The 15,835-nt window shown below is 50.4% G+C and overlaps 1 protein-coding gene across 2 annotated transcripts in view; it reads right to left on the bottom strand.

Annotated features, from left to right (window-relative positions):
* The window catches only part of LOC101662154 (MLX interacting protein), a 60,372-nt gene extending 44,560 nt beyond the window's left edge, over nt 1-15,812 (bottom strand). For both annotated transcript variants that reach the window (XM_045296847.1, XM_045296849.1), the window contains exon 1: nt 15,622-15,812. In XM_045296847.1, the coding sequence (XP_045152782.1) occupies nt 15,622-15,788 (167 nt within the window). In that variant the 5' untranslated portion in view covers nt 15,789-15,812. The remainder of the gene's footprint in view (nt 1-15,621) is intronic.
* Nucleotides 15,813-15,835: the final 23 nt, after the last annotated feature.

Below are 15,835 nucleotides of genomic sequence, written 5' to 3'. Positions count from 1 at the left end.
ACTCAGTGGCCCTACAGGGCGGAGCAGATACTGATGAGTAACACAACTCTGAAAACACTAAAAACCACTGACAGCACCGTGTAGGATGGAAGGAATGTCAATCTTTAGGGAACCCGAGTGCCACATCTTTCTCCCAAGGAGCAGCTGTTGGGTTTGAACTGCCAGCCATTGAATTAGCAGCTGAGCACTTAACCCACTAGGCCACCAGGCTCCATTCCTTTCTGGACACCCCTAATGTGCGTGCACAGGTGCGAGCACAAATGCACACTGGAGAAGTGAGGTCGGAAGTAGAGATTAAATGTTCATGTTTAAAAACTAAAACGTTTTGTATGAGGAGCTGATTGATACCAAGGGCTCAAGCATAAAGAAAATGTTTTGAAAATGATGATGGCAACAAATGTACAAATGTGCTTGACACAACGGATGTATGTATGGATTGTGATAAGAGTTGTACGAGCCCCCAATTTAAAAAAAATTGTAAATCACAACAGTGGAAACAAAGAACAAAATGTGAACAAAATGTGAAGGTCTCACACTTGATTTTGACACTTAACTGCAGACTCACAATGAGCAACACTGTGCGGCACTGGCCTCTGGACAGACATACATCCCCAAGGACGAGGAAGAGAGGCCAGAAAGGGAAGAACAAAGAGAAATCTTCATGGTCGTGAATTTGGCAACTCAATCTTAAGATGTAAAATCAAAAGCACAAGCAACAAAAGAAAAAATATTTGCATCTGACTTCATCAAAACGAAAACCTCTGCAAAGGGCATGGTCAGGAAGCGCAAAACCACTGTGGGAGTTACATAATCTGCTGCCAACTTGAGCACATTAAGAGTGAAGGCGGAGTCCAGCCTGTCATTCAAGTCACAGCCTGATGATGCCCTCTGGTGGGCGTGGCCTTCTCATGAGGATTCTGGAAACTTCTTCTCTTCCTCCCTGGAGGAGGGCCATACTTTCTCCCTGCTGCACCTTCCTGTTGAGGAACCACGTGGAGAACCTTGCCGGTGCTGAGATGCTTCCAGAACCACTGAATCCACAAGACTTTTCATTCACCACCCTGTGACCTTCCTGCATTCTGCATCACTGCATGTGCTGCATGAGTCTGAAGAGGAATTTATAGACTAGTATGGAGCATATAGGCTAATATCGGACTTATGGATTTGATCTGGACTGGGATGTTTTCTCAATATGCAATTGCTCTATGATACGAAACTCTCTTACACACACATAAGTGTCCCTGGATTTGCTTCTCTAGTCAACCTGGCCTAACACACCACCTAAATCTACAGAAAGGAAGGAAATACTGTCAAATCTTGCATCTGATAAGGATCTAGTATTCAGTATATCAGATAAAAAAGATAATGCAATTTCCCCACAAGCTTCTGAAGTTCCCTTCATACAACAGAATCTTACAATTCCACAACAAAGACTACCCAAATAAAAATGGTCAAAGGACTTGAGTAGTACCTGACCACGCATGTCCGCAGCAGCATTAGTCACCGTGTCCAAATGGCAGAAGCAGCCCAATACAAGTTGTGGTATATGCACACTGGGATTACTCACGCATAAAAATGAATGAAGTCAAAGGATTTTATGATTCCGTTTCTATGAAATATTCAGAATAGGTAGTCCACAGGGACAGCAGGTTAAGAGCTGGGCTCCCAACTGAAAGGTTTGCGGTTCAAATCTGTCAGGAGGAAGATGAGGCACTCGGCCTCCCCAAAGACTGACAGCCTCAGACACTCCACGGCCTAATAAGCCACATTGGCCTGAGTTTCTGTACTGGTCCCCTGGCGACGCAGGCCAAGTCCTTTCGAACACTGGACACTGCATCCCTGGATCTTCAAAGCACACAACATGCCCCAAAGACCATCCCAGAGGGATCTGATGTGGAAACTCTACTAGGTGAACTAGACTCTACCTCAAACACACCTGGAAACCCGAGGACTTAAAACTGAAACCATATGGAGCGGGAAGCAGCGGAAGCTACACCAAGAGTATTTATTGAACTGTCGGTAGGTGGACCAACACTGACTCTGAACATCAATGTCCTATTTGCTGTATTAAGGTATGTATTACTCTGGCAGAGCTGTGATCGACAAAGCTGTCAGTGAATATTATTGTAAATTTTGCCTGACAACCAACTCCCACTGTGTAACTCCCACTGTGTGTAAATAGCATTTATTCTGTACAATAATTGTGGTATTGCGATATGTAATTAGCCTACACTTGTTCAATCTCCCTCTTAACATTTTTAAAAAATTAGTCCCATGAGCTAATCAATGACACTAACAGAAGATCTTTATGCTCCAGAGAGATGACTGATTAGATTCTCTACCATTGTGGCAGTTCCGTACTCTCCTGTCAATCTGCAAAGGGGTGCAGTTTAGCCTGTCAATCAGGTGACAGCTAGATGACCTCATTTGGAGGTGCGAAGGACATAAATAGCTCACTGGAGGCAGGACATAGACGCTCCCTGAGAGACATTCCAGTTGACAAGCCACATGGAGCTAAGCTGATGGAGCCAGAGCCCTGGAGCTGGAGGAGCCACACAGAGACCCACACCAGTGCTGAGATGCTTCTATCACCACTGGATCCACAAGACTTTCCACCCACTGGCCCGTGAATCTTCCTGCATCTTTAATAAAAGTTCTTTCTTATACACATATAAGTGTCTCCCTGGATTTGTTCTCTAGTCAACCCTGACTAACACAATCATAAAATAAAAAAGAGGTCTGTAAGGGGCGTCAGAGGCAGATAAAAAAACCATCAATCTAGGAATGGATTTGGGACTCACACTTAATCTAAGAACAATTAGTTCTTACACACTGGCCCTGCTTTATACTCACCCTCATGAAGGAAACACAGAAGATAAGGGTGTTATACCAAAGTGTAGTGAAGAAATTACATGGTGCCCAGCTATCAGATAGAATAGCATCTGGGGTCTTAATAATTTATTTATAAACAAGCAGCCATCTAAGTGACATGTCAACTAAGTCCACATGGAAGAAGCACACCAACATACATGACTCAAAGATTGTAAATTATATAGTCCAGAGCCAAAGGAGGGCCTAGTATAAGAGCTTGAAGTGTGAGATTCTGGTTTGCAGAAGGCTATATGGATGACAGTGGAAGCCTAAGGCAGATTTTCAAGGTTTACACAGGAAATAAGCCTCCGGTGATTTTCCCCTAACCATAATTGAGGGATGGGAATAAAAAAAAGACAAACGTCAAACACAACCATGAGCAGACTCCTCAGTCTAACTTATGGTATTAATTGTATCTCATTGAGAACCACATTATCACATTAACATTATAACAATTAACATCACATTAACTGTTTAGTCACTTGATACATGTTGGGCTTGGTCTGACTTTCAATATTTTGTGGGGTTTTTTTTTTTGCATATTGAGGTTCATCTCTGATATTTTGTCATTCAATCTTTGTGATGTATTTCGCTCTTTTTCGGTATATGAAATCCAAGACTGATGAACCTATAGAGACAGTAATTAGAATAAGGGTTCCTGGGGATATGGTGAGGGAGGGGAGAGGGGTAAAGGGCAGCTGCTATCAAGGAGTTCAAGATGGAAGAAAATGGTTTGGAACTGATTGTGGTAGCAATTGTACATCACTGCTTGATGTGATTGTGATAAACTATGGAATGATGTGATGTCTGAATTAGCTCCTAAAGAAATGGGCTGGGGGGGGGGATGCATGGGGCATTTCTACTGTTTTACATGGTCTCTATGAGTCAGAATCGACTTGACAGCAGGGGTTTGGGTGTTGTCGGGTTGGAGACAGAACACAGATTGGTGGTTGCTGGGCGCTGGTAGAAGGGAGGGGGGGAGCAACTGCCTCACAGGCCTAGGATTCCTTTTGGGGTGCTGAAAATGTAACTGGAGAGGTGGTGGTTACACAACATGGGGAATGCACTGCTTGGTACGGAATTGCTCCTTTAAATGGCTCATTGCATTTCATGTAAAATCCACTTCAGCTTGAGAGAGAGAAAAAAAGATAAAACTTCAAACACAACCACGAGAAGACTCCTCAGTCTAATTTATGGTTATAATTTTGTCTCACTGATAACCACATCAACTGTTTACAACGAAGCCAAAGTATGACCTCTTAGTCACGCCAAGATCCCTCACTGCCACGCAGCCCTGCCCCAGGTAGTATGGGGTGACTCTTAAGGGGAGTTCTCCAAAATGAACCATCACACTAGGATTAAGATCAACAGTCCAGAGTTTCACAAACTGAAGAATTTAGGTCACCCTTCCATTCCCAAGACATGAGAGCCAAAGCAAGTACCCTGAATATGGAGAAACTAGAAACTATCCACTCTGAGCATGCCCAACCAAGCAGATGGTTTCACATCTGTATGCACAGGCAACTGTGGCTTAAAGGGGCAGATGGAGGGGGGGTTGGGGGGTTGGCGATCCTTTAGGGTAGAGTGAACTGTTCCACGGGGTTTCCAGGGCTGACATCTTCCCGGAAGCACACTGCCACATCTTTCTCCCACAGGGTGGTTGGTGGGTTTGGCAAGCCCAGTTGGCCAGGCCCGGTCCCCAGGCAGTGTAGACACAGGAACACGCTCAGGGAAGGCCACCACACACAGAGATGGCTGGTACAGAATCATGAATTTCTAGACACTGACACAGGAAGGACCTCAAAGCATCATCTGGTCCAGTACTTCTTCAGTTACATTCCCAAAAGATACCTGAATTTTAATACCTGAATTCGTTTTAATATTTTAAAATATTAAAATAATGGCTTGATTGATATGTCATTCACATACCATAAAGTCCACCTGCTTTTTATGGTCTGTTCAGTGGTTTTTAGTATATTCATAGTGATGTGTCCAACACGCACCACTACCTAACTTGAAAACATTTTTATTACCTGCCCCTGCCCCCTCCAATCAAACCCCACACCCGTTAACAGTACCTCTCCACACCCCCTGCTTCAGCCAACCACTAATCTGCCTTCCATTTCTAAGGAGTTGTGCAATCCAGACAATGGATCATGCAACAGGATAATCAGTGTAGTAAACCGGTTCCAGGGAATGCTAGTCATCAACGCAAAGGAACAAAATAGGGCTACAACCTAAGGAACTCAAACTCATGCCAAGCGAAAGAAGCCAACACAATAGACCACACGGTGCGTGATTCCAAAGGGTGGCATATCTATAGAAACAGAAAGTAGACTAGAAGTTGCCTGGGGCTGAGGCTGGAACTGAGATTAATGCAAACGAGCCCGCTGGCACCCTTCTAGACTGGACTGTGGTGCTGACTGCATGAAGCAGTGCACACATTCAAATCCAGGCAGCTTCACTTCAACAGGGGCAGTTCACAGAATGCAAATCAGACCACAATCAAGTTGTCTTCAAAAACCTTATCTGCTGACAAGGTGATGAAACAACCCAGCATCGAGGCAGAGAAACAGGAGCTAGCTATCTTCTACAGGAGGAACTTTTAAACCCTGCTGTTCAGCTGGAGAACGGACAAACTAATATACTAATGCAATGTCTGAAGAACAACTCATTGAAAAGATTTTATCCAAAAAAAAAGATTCCTAGTGAACTTTCTAAAAAGGGAGCTACTCTGGGCAAGTCCCAAGTGCCAACTCGAAGACAAGGACAAGGACAGAGGTCTGTTTACAAATGGGCCCCATCCCACGGGCACAGGTGAAGGGCACCGCTTTAGGGCTGTCCCCATTAGCAAACCATCGGAATATAGCGCAAATGTCAGAGAACTGCTGTAGTTAGATGGGGTCCAGTCGGTCCCGACTCAAGCGACCCTCTGCGCAACAGAAGTAAAGACAGCCCCGTTCCCTACTTTCCTAAGTAGCTTTTTTGCTCTGCTGACAGGGACAAGCTGATAGACCACCTCACTCAGGACATGCCCCCGAACCTCAGAGGGAAGGAATCACTTGCCAGCTTTCACGCTGTCCCTCCTGCTGCCTCACACCTTCCTCGACAGCGAAGTTGTGCCCCTACAGCCTGGGGCCCCATCTCCAGGGCAGCAAAGAGCCCCATACCTCTGTCTCACCATGAGCCTGACTCTCTCCAGCAACCCTACCCCTAACCCCGTTTCTGAGCTCTGAACCCCTGGCTTTTACCCGCCTAATCCCAGAAGGCACGGTGGAGCAGTGGTTACGTGTTGGGCTGCTAACAGCAAGTGTATCAGTTTGAAACATCAGCCCCTCTGAGGGAGAAAGGTGGGGATTTCTACTCCCATGGATAGTTACAGTTCTACCTTCCCCTATATGGTCACAATGAGTCAAAATCAATGCAATGGCACTGAGTTTGGGTTGCTCTTCCCTCATCCAAGGAGTCCTGGGGACCCCATGGGTTAGGCGATGAGCTTCTAACTACAAGGTTGGCCTTTCCAGCCCAGCAGCTGCCCTGCGAAAGAAAGAGGCGGCTCTCCGCTCCCATGAAGATTTACCGTCTCACAAATCCTAGACAGAGTCTACATGAATCAGAATAAACTCAATGGCAGTGGGTGGTTTGGGGGGTTATTACCTATTCCAGACCAGCCTTGGTGGCATAGTGATTAAAGTGCCACACAGCTAACTGAGAGGTCAACCACGCGAACCCAGCAGTCACTCCAGCTCCGTGGCAGAAAGATGCGGCTGTCTGCTGTAAGGACGACAGCCTTGGGAGCCACTGTCAATGGTACTCTGCTTATAAGGATCTCGGGGAGTTGGAATCCACCTGACTGCAGTGGGTTTGATTTGGGTTTGGGAGATTGACTACACCAGACTCTTCAGGTTCACTTCTCAGACCCACAGCAACTGATAAGGAATCCTGTTTCTGGACTTCTCCAGAGGTAGACCCCTTTCTACACAGCCTCCTCCTAGAGCAGTGGTTCTCAACCTTCCTAATGCCGTGACCCTTTAATACAGTTCCTCATTTTGTGGTGACCGCCAACCATAACATTATTTTTGTTGTTACTTCATCACTGTAATTTTGCTGCTGTTATGAATCGGGCGACCCCTGTGAAAGGATCGTTGGACCCCCAAAGGGGTCACGACCCACAGGTTGAGAATTGCTGTCCTAGAGGCTTTTGATGCTGCAGTCTAGCCTGACACAGCGAGAAGAGAGACGCACTGTTACGGGATCCAAAACCAGACCTCCCCCCTGGCTCCTGTGGAAGCAGTCTAAGGATGGGTGACAGCGAACCTCCACACGAAAAACAAGACTCACCGCCCCACCCAGCTCCCCGGGGAGGCCCAGCAGTGGTGCAAGAGAGAGGCTGGAGCAGCCAGGACCCGCCCCGCCCGGGATGCAAAAATGGTGGCTGGCTGCCCGAGACCTCCCTGAGGCCCCACTGAGGGGGAGCTGCCCGCCCACGCTCCGGCTGGCAGGACGGCCTGGGGCACGGCTCCAGCGGGCAGCAGTGCCAGCAGCTCAGGCCAGAAGGCCCCAGAGTCACAGGTGGTTCTTTCCTCCCCCGGGTCCAACGAATTACTTCACAGAAAACAAACTGAACTCACTGCTGTTGATTCGACTCTAAGCCATAGCGACCCCGTGTACATACAGTCCCCAAAGCTGCCAATCTGCACAGGCGCGGAAAGCCTCACCTTTCTCCCGGGTCTGGCCCACTGACCTGATGGTGCCACCAGGTCACTTTCATCCATTACTAGCACGTTGAAAACCCACCTTGACCCCATCACGTCTCATCACTTCCACTACTGCAGCCTAGCTTGACACTGCTCTCCAAAAACCCCCTTGCTTCCACTCTGGTCCCCCGACAGTCCAGTGCCCACACGGCAGTCCCATCACCTCTGTGAGAAGAGCAACCAGACTCCCAATGCAACAAGACCAGAACCCGAGCTTCCTACCACAGCCAACGCAGCCCCTTACTGGGCTCCCTTCTTGCCTATGAAGCCCACGCCCACAACACTGGCCCCGTACTGCCCTTCTTCCCAGTCCTAAGGCACCCAGTACGGGGCATGGCACACGTCAGAGGCCTCTCTCTCATTTGGAGCGTAGGTGCACTTGTGCTACGGGCAGCCAACCTAAGGTCCAGTCAGGCCTGACCTCTAAGGCTCAGGCCTGTCTCTCTCTCTCTAACGCTGGGACTAGGGGAAGTGTGGCCAATGAGACCGTGGGGATCGAAATCCTTAGATGAAGCACAGGCCACAGGCCAGCTCCTGGCAGGTGGACACAGGTGCTCAGAGATGCAGATGTGAAGAGGCTGAGCAGCAGGGCTTGAGTGTGGGTGACCACAAAGAAAGTAACGCTTGAGGGTTGGGCTGGGCCACATCCAAGGGGCTACCAAAAGTTCGTGGGGAAACAGAAATGAAAGATAACAGAATTGAACTTTCTAAAACCCTTATGTTTGTGCAGTAGAGGAGGGGCCTGGGGCTGCCTAGACCCTCAGCTGCACCCTTCACCGAAGCCTGGCAGTCGAGAAATTCTAGGGTCATGCTGAGATTGCCAGTCCCCTGCCCCATCCCCACAGCAAGCTGCCCCTGGCCCCTTCTTCATCTTTACTGGACCTAGTCCTTGTCACATGCCATCTCTCTGGTTCTCTCAATTCCTTTTGCTCCCTTTAGGGACCCTTGTGATGATTACATAAAGGAGTCCTGATGGCACAGTGATTAAGTGCTTGGCTGCTAACCAAAGAATCCGCAGTTCTAAACCACCCGTGCTCCTCAGGAGAAAAATGCAATCAGTGGTCTTTCTTAAAGATCTACAGCCTTAAGAACCCGGGGGCTGGGGGTGGGGTGGGATCTACGTTGCCTTCTAGACTCCACGTTAGAGGTTTTTGTTTTTTCTTTTCTATGCTGGGTTCACCCAGATAACCAAGTCAACTGACTCACAACCTAGATTCCAAGGGCACCTTGAAGATTCCTTTACATTCCTAGCTTCCAGGAATTAGGTGGACACCTGGGGGAGCAGGAGCTTTCATGAGCCTACCTCCCTATAATCACCGCCAACACCAGCACGTGGTCCGATGTCCCACAGCTGAAGAAGATCAAGGTGTGCCACAGGGAGAATCAGTAAGTTGGCTGACAGGCCCCTGAGTGTTCCTTGTCCACAAATGTTTCTTATTAAGTAGGTTTAGTGGCAAGCAGTAGGGCGTGATGGTGCTGCTGAGTAAGCATGGGACTGTTAACTGCCAGGTCAGCAGTTCAAACCCACCAGCTGATCCCTGGGCTAAAGATGAGTCTCCTCAAATTACAAACTCACTGCCACTGAGTTGGCTCAATAACACCCTAGGCTACCTGGGCTCCTCTCAGGCAAGTTGCTGCCGTAAGGATTTGCAGAGTCTCCGGAACCCCTTTATAGGGTCGCTATGAGTTGATGTCAACTCGGTGGCAGTGGGTTTTTTGCCTGGTGGACGAGTGTCAGAGGTGAAGGCAGCTAGGATGTCAATAAATCAGGCCCACGCAGCAGAGATCAGAAAACTAGTGTCCAGTCAATCCTGATGGCACTGCATCCCGCACCCCGCAGTGTCTGCCTCCCAGGCAAGCCTCTTGGTCAGTGTAGGTTCTGTTCCCAACAACCACGACAGAGCAAGTCACACACATGCTGCTTGCCCAGTGCACAGGAAGGTGACGTTGACACTGCAGTCTGAAGTGTGTCACAGCCTGATAATCTGTTTAAGAACGGCAAGAATGACCAAAATGGAGCACAGACACATGAAGTGACCATGTGCTGCTAGAAAAATGGCTCAAAGAGACTTGGTCAACACCAAGTGTCACAAACCTGCCATTTGTAAAAATGAAGTCCCATGTGGCCTTGCGTAGCACAAAATAACTCGGGCACGAGATAGTTTTTCTGTTTCCTCTGGGCAGCTGGAACCTTGAACCTTCCAGCCAGTAGCCCTTTGCACCACCAGGAACTCACTCCAACACTGACACAAACATGGGTCCTGGGCTGACCAAGACCATGGTGACAAGACTTGGGACGGTTTAGGAGGGTGACAGGGGGAAAGGGCAGGGTGTCCGTTACCCCCTCTAGCGCTCACCAACAGGGGGTCCGGCTTTCCAGAGCTGCTGAGGGAGGGCATGTTCCGGCTCCAGGAACTCTCCTCACACGAGTGACCTCACCGCTGAGCAAACGCACTTCACAGTCCTGGTTTCCTCCGCTTATTTTAATCTACCTTTAATTTGAAAAGCGAGGATCTGACCACCATCACCTGCCTGACAGGGTGGTTGTGAAAACTGCTTAAAATAACCCACCAACTGGAGACACGAGATGCTAGGTTCGTGTGCATTTTTGTCTCCCATGATGGCAAGCACCCTCCTCCAGCGTCCACTCCACCCTCTTCTTGCAGACTCCCCACGAGCCTATCACCCTTCCCTCCCATTCCCTGAGCTGGCAGCCAGCCAGCCTCTTCATCCCATGGAATTATGCCCCCCCACCCCCCCACCCACGACCAGTGGGGGGAAGACAGGCAAAAGGGAGCCAGAGGTATTCCTACAGGGAGAGCAACTCGTGATATTTTATCGCTATCACAACATGAGGAAGAGGCCATAAGCCCTGAACTGCCATCCGGGGGCGACTGCCCCCACTGACTCGGGCTATGACCTCCCTCTCTCAAGCTGAGTTTGTAGCAAAATGGGGTCGAAGCTCTAACAAGTGATCTGCCCCTGACCCAAGTTTGTGAGTTCCTAGTGGGGAGTGACGACCTCGTCTCTGTACCCACTACGCATACACAAGCAGGCCTTGGAGACTCTGCAGGTCTCACGATTAAGCAAGTGACAGGTTTTTGGTGTCCCGGTGCTGAGGAAAGTTAAACAGAAGACATTACACCGCAGGAAGAAAATGTTTGAAATACTGTGAGAATGACCAAAGAGGGACCCCAAGCCAAGAAGTGGAAATGGTGCAGAACACCAAACTTTCCATTTCTTTTTTTTTTTTAAAGGGGGTGGGGGTGGGGGAGGAGACACAGGGTCTGTGAAGCACACCTGCAAAAGTTAGAGACTAAAATAAAGCAAGTTAGGAAAAGCCTGGCTGTGGGTTCTAAGTGAAGATACAGTTTCTCCTGGGTCCCAGGACTCAAACCGTATTGTGTAAGGCAGCATTCCTCAACTTACATGGGCCTGGACTAGTCTGGCAAATGTTATCTTTTCACTATTTTCTACAAAGCAAACGTTTTCCACATATTTCATGGACGGAGGGTTACCCTAGAGAACAACCTTCCGGAAACCTCTATCCCAAGGCTACCTCAGAGGTCCCAAGTTACAGTCACCTCAATTGTCCAGTTCAGCAGAAGCCCATTTCCAAGACAGCTACTGCCTAACTATAAATAACATAAAAAGGTGACCCCGCTTTCCCAGCCCCTTCCACCCAAGCCTCCTGGTGGGAAGAGGTCATTAAAGAGGTAAAGAAGTGAAACCAATCCCAGTCATCAACAACTCTCCACTAACTGCTCAGAATCTGTGTGGGAGACTTCCATGTGTGGCATTCCTTAAAATGTGAAGAGGGCGAGAACCATGACCTACGTGCTGCTGCACATGGCTCCACTGTGGGGCTGGAGAACGCACCCAGCCAAGCCAAGAATGCATCTATTTATCATTTGTCAAGCAGGCATTAAGAGACTCTCATAAGTCATATTCTGCAGTGAATAGATTGGAAACTTGGGTTCATAACAGGATGTAGAACTGAAATGCTGTGTTAACCAGCCTGCTGCGTCCGCCCGTCCGCCCATTAACTCTCGTCAGTGTGTGCTGCTGGGCTGGTGCAGACTCGGGACTCTCTGTACAACAGCATGAAATACACCACCCACGCTCTCTTCCTCCAGAGGGGCTGCCCGGTTTTTTGACTCTACTCTACCACAGACTGGCCCTTCCTGATCATCACGCCAGGTTCTGTTGTTCTTGTTATTGTTAGAGGAGCCCTGGTGGCACAGTGGTTGTGTGTTGGGCTGCTAACCTCAAGGTCAGCAGTTTGAAACCACCAGCTGCTTCTCAGGAGAAAGACGGGCTTTCTACTCCTGTAACGAATTACAGTCTAGGAAACCCAGAGGAAATTCTACCCTGTCCTACCGGGTTACTCTGAGTGAGCATCGACTCCATGGCAGTGAGTGTCTTGGTTTTTTGTTAGGTAACCCTCGAGTCTGTTCGGACCCATCGTGACAACACTACGCACAACACTGCCTGGCCCTACACCATCTTCCCACTGCTCCTATGCTTGAGCCCATCGTGACAGCCACCAGGTCACTCATCTTGCTGAGGGCCTTCCTCTTTTTTCACTGCCCCGCTAGACACTGGCACATTCCAAAGGAACCTTTGCAGTCCAATGGGGTACCCCAGTGTTTCCCACAGCGGGAAATAGAGGGGCTAGATGTAGGGAAAACAAGCACCCTCACATGTCCCATCCATTCCCCCACCCCTCCCCTTCAGGGTATCGTGCCAGAGCTGACCACCGGGAACACCTTATCACTAAGGCTGTTTCCAGGCAGCAATCATGGGATGGATGCCCTTGGAAGAGCAGTTCCCAGGGAGGCAGCAGCCAGAACACCTGGCCTGCGCCTGCCTCACAACCCCCTCCCCCCGGCAAACATTATAAAACCCTTGCCTGCTCAGCTGTTAGAAGCCACCAGGCTGCTCCAGGGGGGAAAAGATAGTCTTCAGCTGCCATGAATATTTACGGTCTGGGACGCCCACAGGGAAATTCTCCTGTCCTCAATCAAGGGTCGCTCTGAGTGGGCATCTACTCAATGGTAGTGCCTCACCTCCACCCTTAGGCAGGGACCCCCTTAGACAGGGGCAGACAGGTGGGCTCAGAGAAGTTAATCCGGGGTGTTTTCTGCCCTGTCATCTACCCCATTTTGCTTGGAGGAAAGGCAACGTCTTCCTCGCCACTACCCTGCTGCTGGCATCTCAGCTGCCTTGTTACTTACCCCAGGCACACACAAACACCGATCCCCCCACCTCCGGCAGTCAGTCCTGGTCAAAGACCCCGAAAGAGTTAAACGTTTTGCACAGTTGGGAACACAGAATAGCCCACCTCACAGGCGGGGAGGAGGGATGACCACAACTTCCCCTGTGCTTAGTTCCTCCCCCAAAAGCTGTTGAGCCTCAGCTGGAAACAGCTGGCAGGAGGCAGTTCACAGGAAACCAACGCAAAAAAAGCATGGCGTGTACCAGGGGCAGTTAGGCAGCCTGCACCCAGAGGCCAGGGGACAGACAGGAAGTGGACCTTAGAAGAATCTAGGCCACAGACATGGTAGAGGAGTCCCTGCTGGCCTTTCTCTCAGCCCAAGGAGGAGAAATAAATGCCTGGAGAGCCAGTTTCGAGGGCTCGAGGCCCACTGCATGACCACCTCTGAACTGAAGTCTTCGCCTGAGTCCCAAAGGCACTCCCCGGTGCTCTCATGGCTTTCTGTGCCAGAGGACACAGCCCAGACAGCTGGCTCTGAGTCACTCTTGTCTATCTGCACCAAGCGCCACACTGCCAACTACATTCGGGGGTCTGCCAAGCAGGCCTCACACACACCACAACCTCTTTGAGAGAAATCATCAGACCAAGCAGGACCAGTGGGGAGACCAGTGGCTCCCCAGGAACAGAAAAGTCAAAATGCTAGCAGCCCTGCTGCTTACAGGGGCAGGGAAAGCCTCTTGCACTGAACCGAGCTTTTTGTTATCCAGAAAGTTCGGTGAGCAGTGGCCAGTGGCCAAGCCATTTTGTGGAAGAAAATGGAAAGAGAAACAAAACACAGAAAGACATCAGTACAATTCTTTGGTGTTACTTCATAATGAGCTCTTGGGTTATCCACACTGAGAGCAAAGGGCAGGCTGGTTTATTTTTCCTTCACAGAACTTAGGTGAGGTCGCAGGCCTCCTGCTAGTCAATCACTCCATCACATCTGGGAGTTTGTAGCTAAATAAAACGCAGGTTGTCTTCTTAATACACTTTCCGGGCTGTCACCTTGCAAAGCAGCCTATGCTGTGATCTGGTTGGGTCCCCTTTCGATTCTTAAGGCAGGAATCCAGATTTGAGGCTGAGTAAACAAGATGGAAGAACACTGGCCAGTGGTTCAAACCCCACTAGCTGCTCCTTGGTTAGAAGATGAGGCACCTGTCTCTGTAAGGATGAAAGCCTTAGAAAACCTGTGGGGCAGTTCTACTCTGTTGGTAGGAATCAACTCGACATGGGGTGGGGGATGTGTGTGAGTGTGCTCTGTGTTTAAGCCAGGGATGCAGAGCTACAACGCAGACACCATTTGTTCTTATGAAAAAACCAGAACATCCTCCCCAGGCTCAATGCCAGCTCAGACTGACAAGCACAGTGGACCTGACCAACATGCCACAAAAGGGGTGAAGGAGAGGTGAAGGCAGGACTCCTTGGGGGGAGGGGCAGGCTATAGCCATGTGGCAAACAACTCTCCTCAAGAAAAGATGGAGGGGGGGTGTAAAGGGGGGTAAATGCGCATGCACATTTCAAGAACATAACAAAGGAACGAGTTGGCGAATCACTTCTTCCAGAGGGGGAAAATGCTGTCCAGAGCCAAGTATCCAGTGTTTTCCCGTCAGGCAATACGGAATGTTCGCACTTGGCTATACTGGAGGCTCACAGCGCTTCCTAGGAAATCAGTGAAGAGAGTGGGTAGGAATAAGCCCCCCTCTTCCTTCCGCTGCTTCTAGAGACTCCCAGGAAACTGTGCCAGTGTTGGGGCGGCCACTCCCGAAATAACCCCGCTCAGCAGACACTGCAGCGCCAGCCTGGCCAGAGTTATGCTCAGGCCGTTGGGGCTGCTGGCCCAGCAGGAGCTGCTACTGAGCAGGAAAGTCACCTGAAGTAAAAGTCCCATGGACACCTAGGGACACGGGGGTGGGGTGTTGGCGGGGGTGTGACCATTTAAAGGCCCCAGGACTAGGCATTTCTTCCTCTTAGAGAAAAGAGACGGCCACAAGAAGCCGGTTCACCCACTTGCGAGGCTGGTGTCCAAGAAGCCAGCTGAAACCCTGCCATTGTCCTCACACAACTGTTTCAGGGCCGAGGCCGCTCCCTCGGACCTGCCAGCAGGGCAGACGCACCTCCAACCGCTGTTGCTCCAGCGGCGGCGGCTTCCAAAGAGGCTCCCAAGGCCTCCTCCCACCCAGTCCCGAGACATGGGGCAGAGGGGGGCTGCCTGCTTCTGCTGGCACAGGCAGAAAAGCAGCCAGGGTGTTTCGGACAGGAGTGTGCCAGGCACGAGAGGTGCTAAGTGGCCGGAAACAGCATGCCCTGCAGCCCCACCACCCCAGGTGGCCCACCGGCTGTCAAACCCTTTGTAAAGGAGCCACCGCGACAGGTGGCCGAGCCCCCTCCCCAACTACACTGCTGGCGGGGGTGGGGGGGGGTGTCTGTTTGCACAAAGCATCTGAGAGAGGGGGGTCAACGGGGGTGGGGGGCGGTGAGGCCGGTCTCTACCCATCTTTCTGCTCCCAAACATGAAGGTGGGGCGAAGACCCAGAATAGGAAATGAAGGGCCCGATCCCGGCCTCTATCTTCCCGGGGTGGGGGGGGGAGCGTCCCCCCTGACCGGCCCGAAAGCCCTCTTGGACAGGGCGGACCCAAAGCGCCCAGGCCAAGCCTGTGGGTCCTCCTCCTTTTTGTGTCCTCGCCGGAGGAAGGGGGAGGGCAACACAGGGCAGCTGGGGTCGCAGGCCCTACCTGTAGGCCAGGGACATGCACTCGAAGAGCTTGGTGAGCGAGGCGTCGATGGACAAGTGGCAGGAGCTGGTCTTGCCGAAGCTGTAGGTCTGGCATGTCTGCTTGTTGACCGTGTCGAAGTCGTAGCCCTTCTTGGGTGGGTGCTCGCGGTGCGGCGACGACACCATGAAGTGGCCGCTATGGATGATCTGCTGGCGGCGCGGGAGCTCCTCGC

This window comes from Echinops telfairi, unplaced genomic scaffold (assembly GCF_000313985.2).
Source record: "Echinops telfairi isolate 266 unplaced genomic scaffold, ASM31398v2 ScPeMD7_7412;HRSCAF=8450, whole genome shotgun sequence".
NCBI lineage: Eukaryota > Metazoa > Chordata > Mammalia > Afrosoricida > Tenrecidae > Echinops > Echinops telfairi.
Note: the sequence above shows the minus strand (reverse complement) of the source record. Positions and strands in the feature narration are given on the sequence as shown.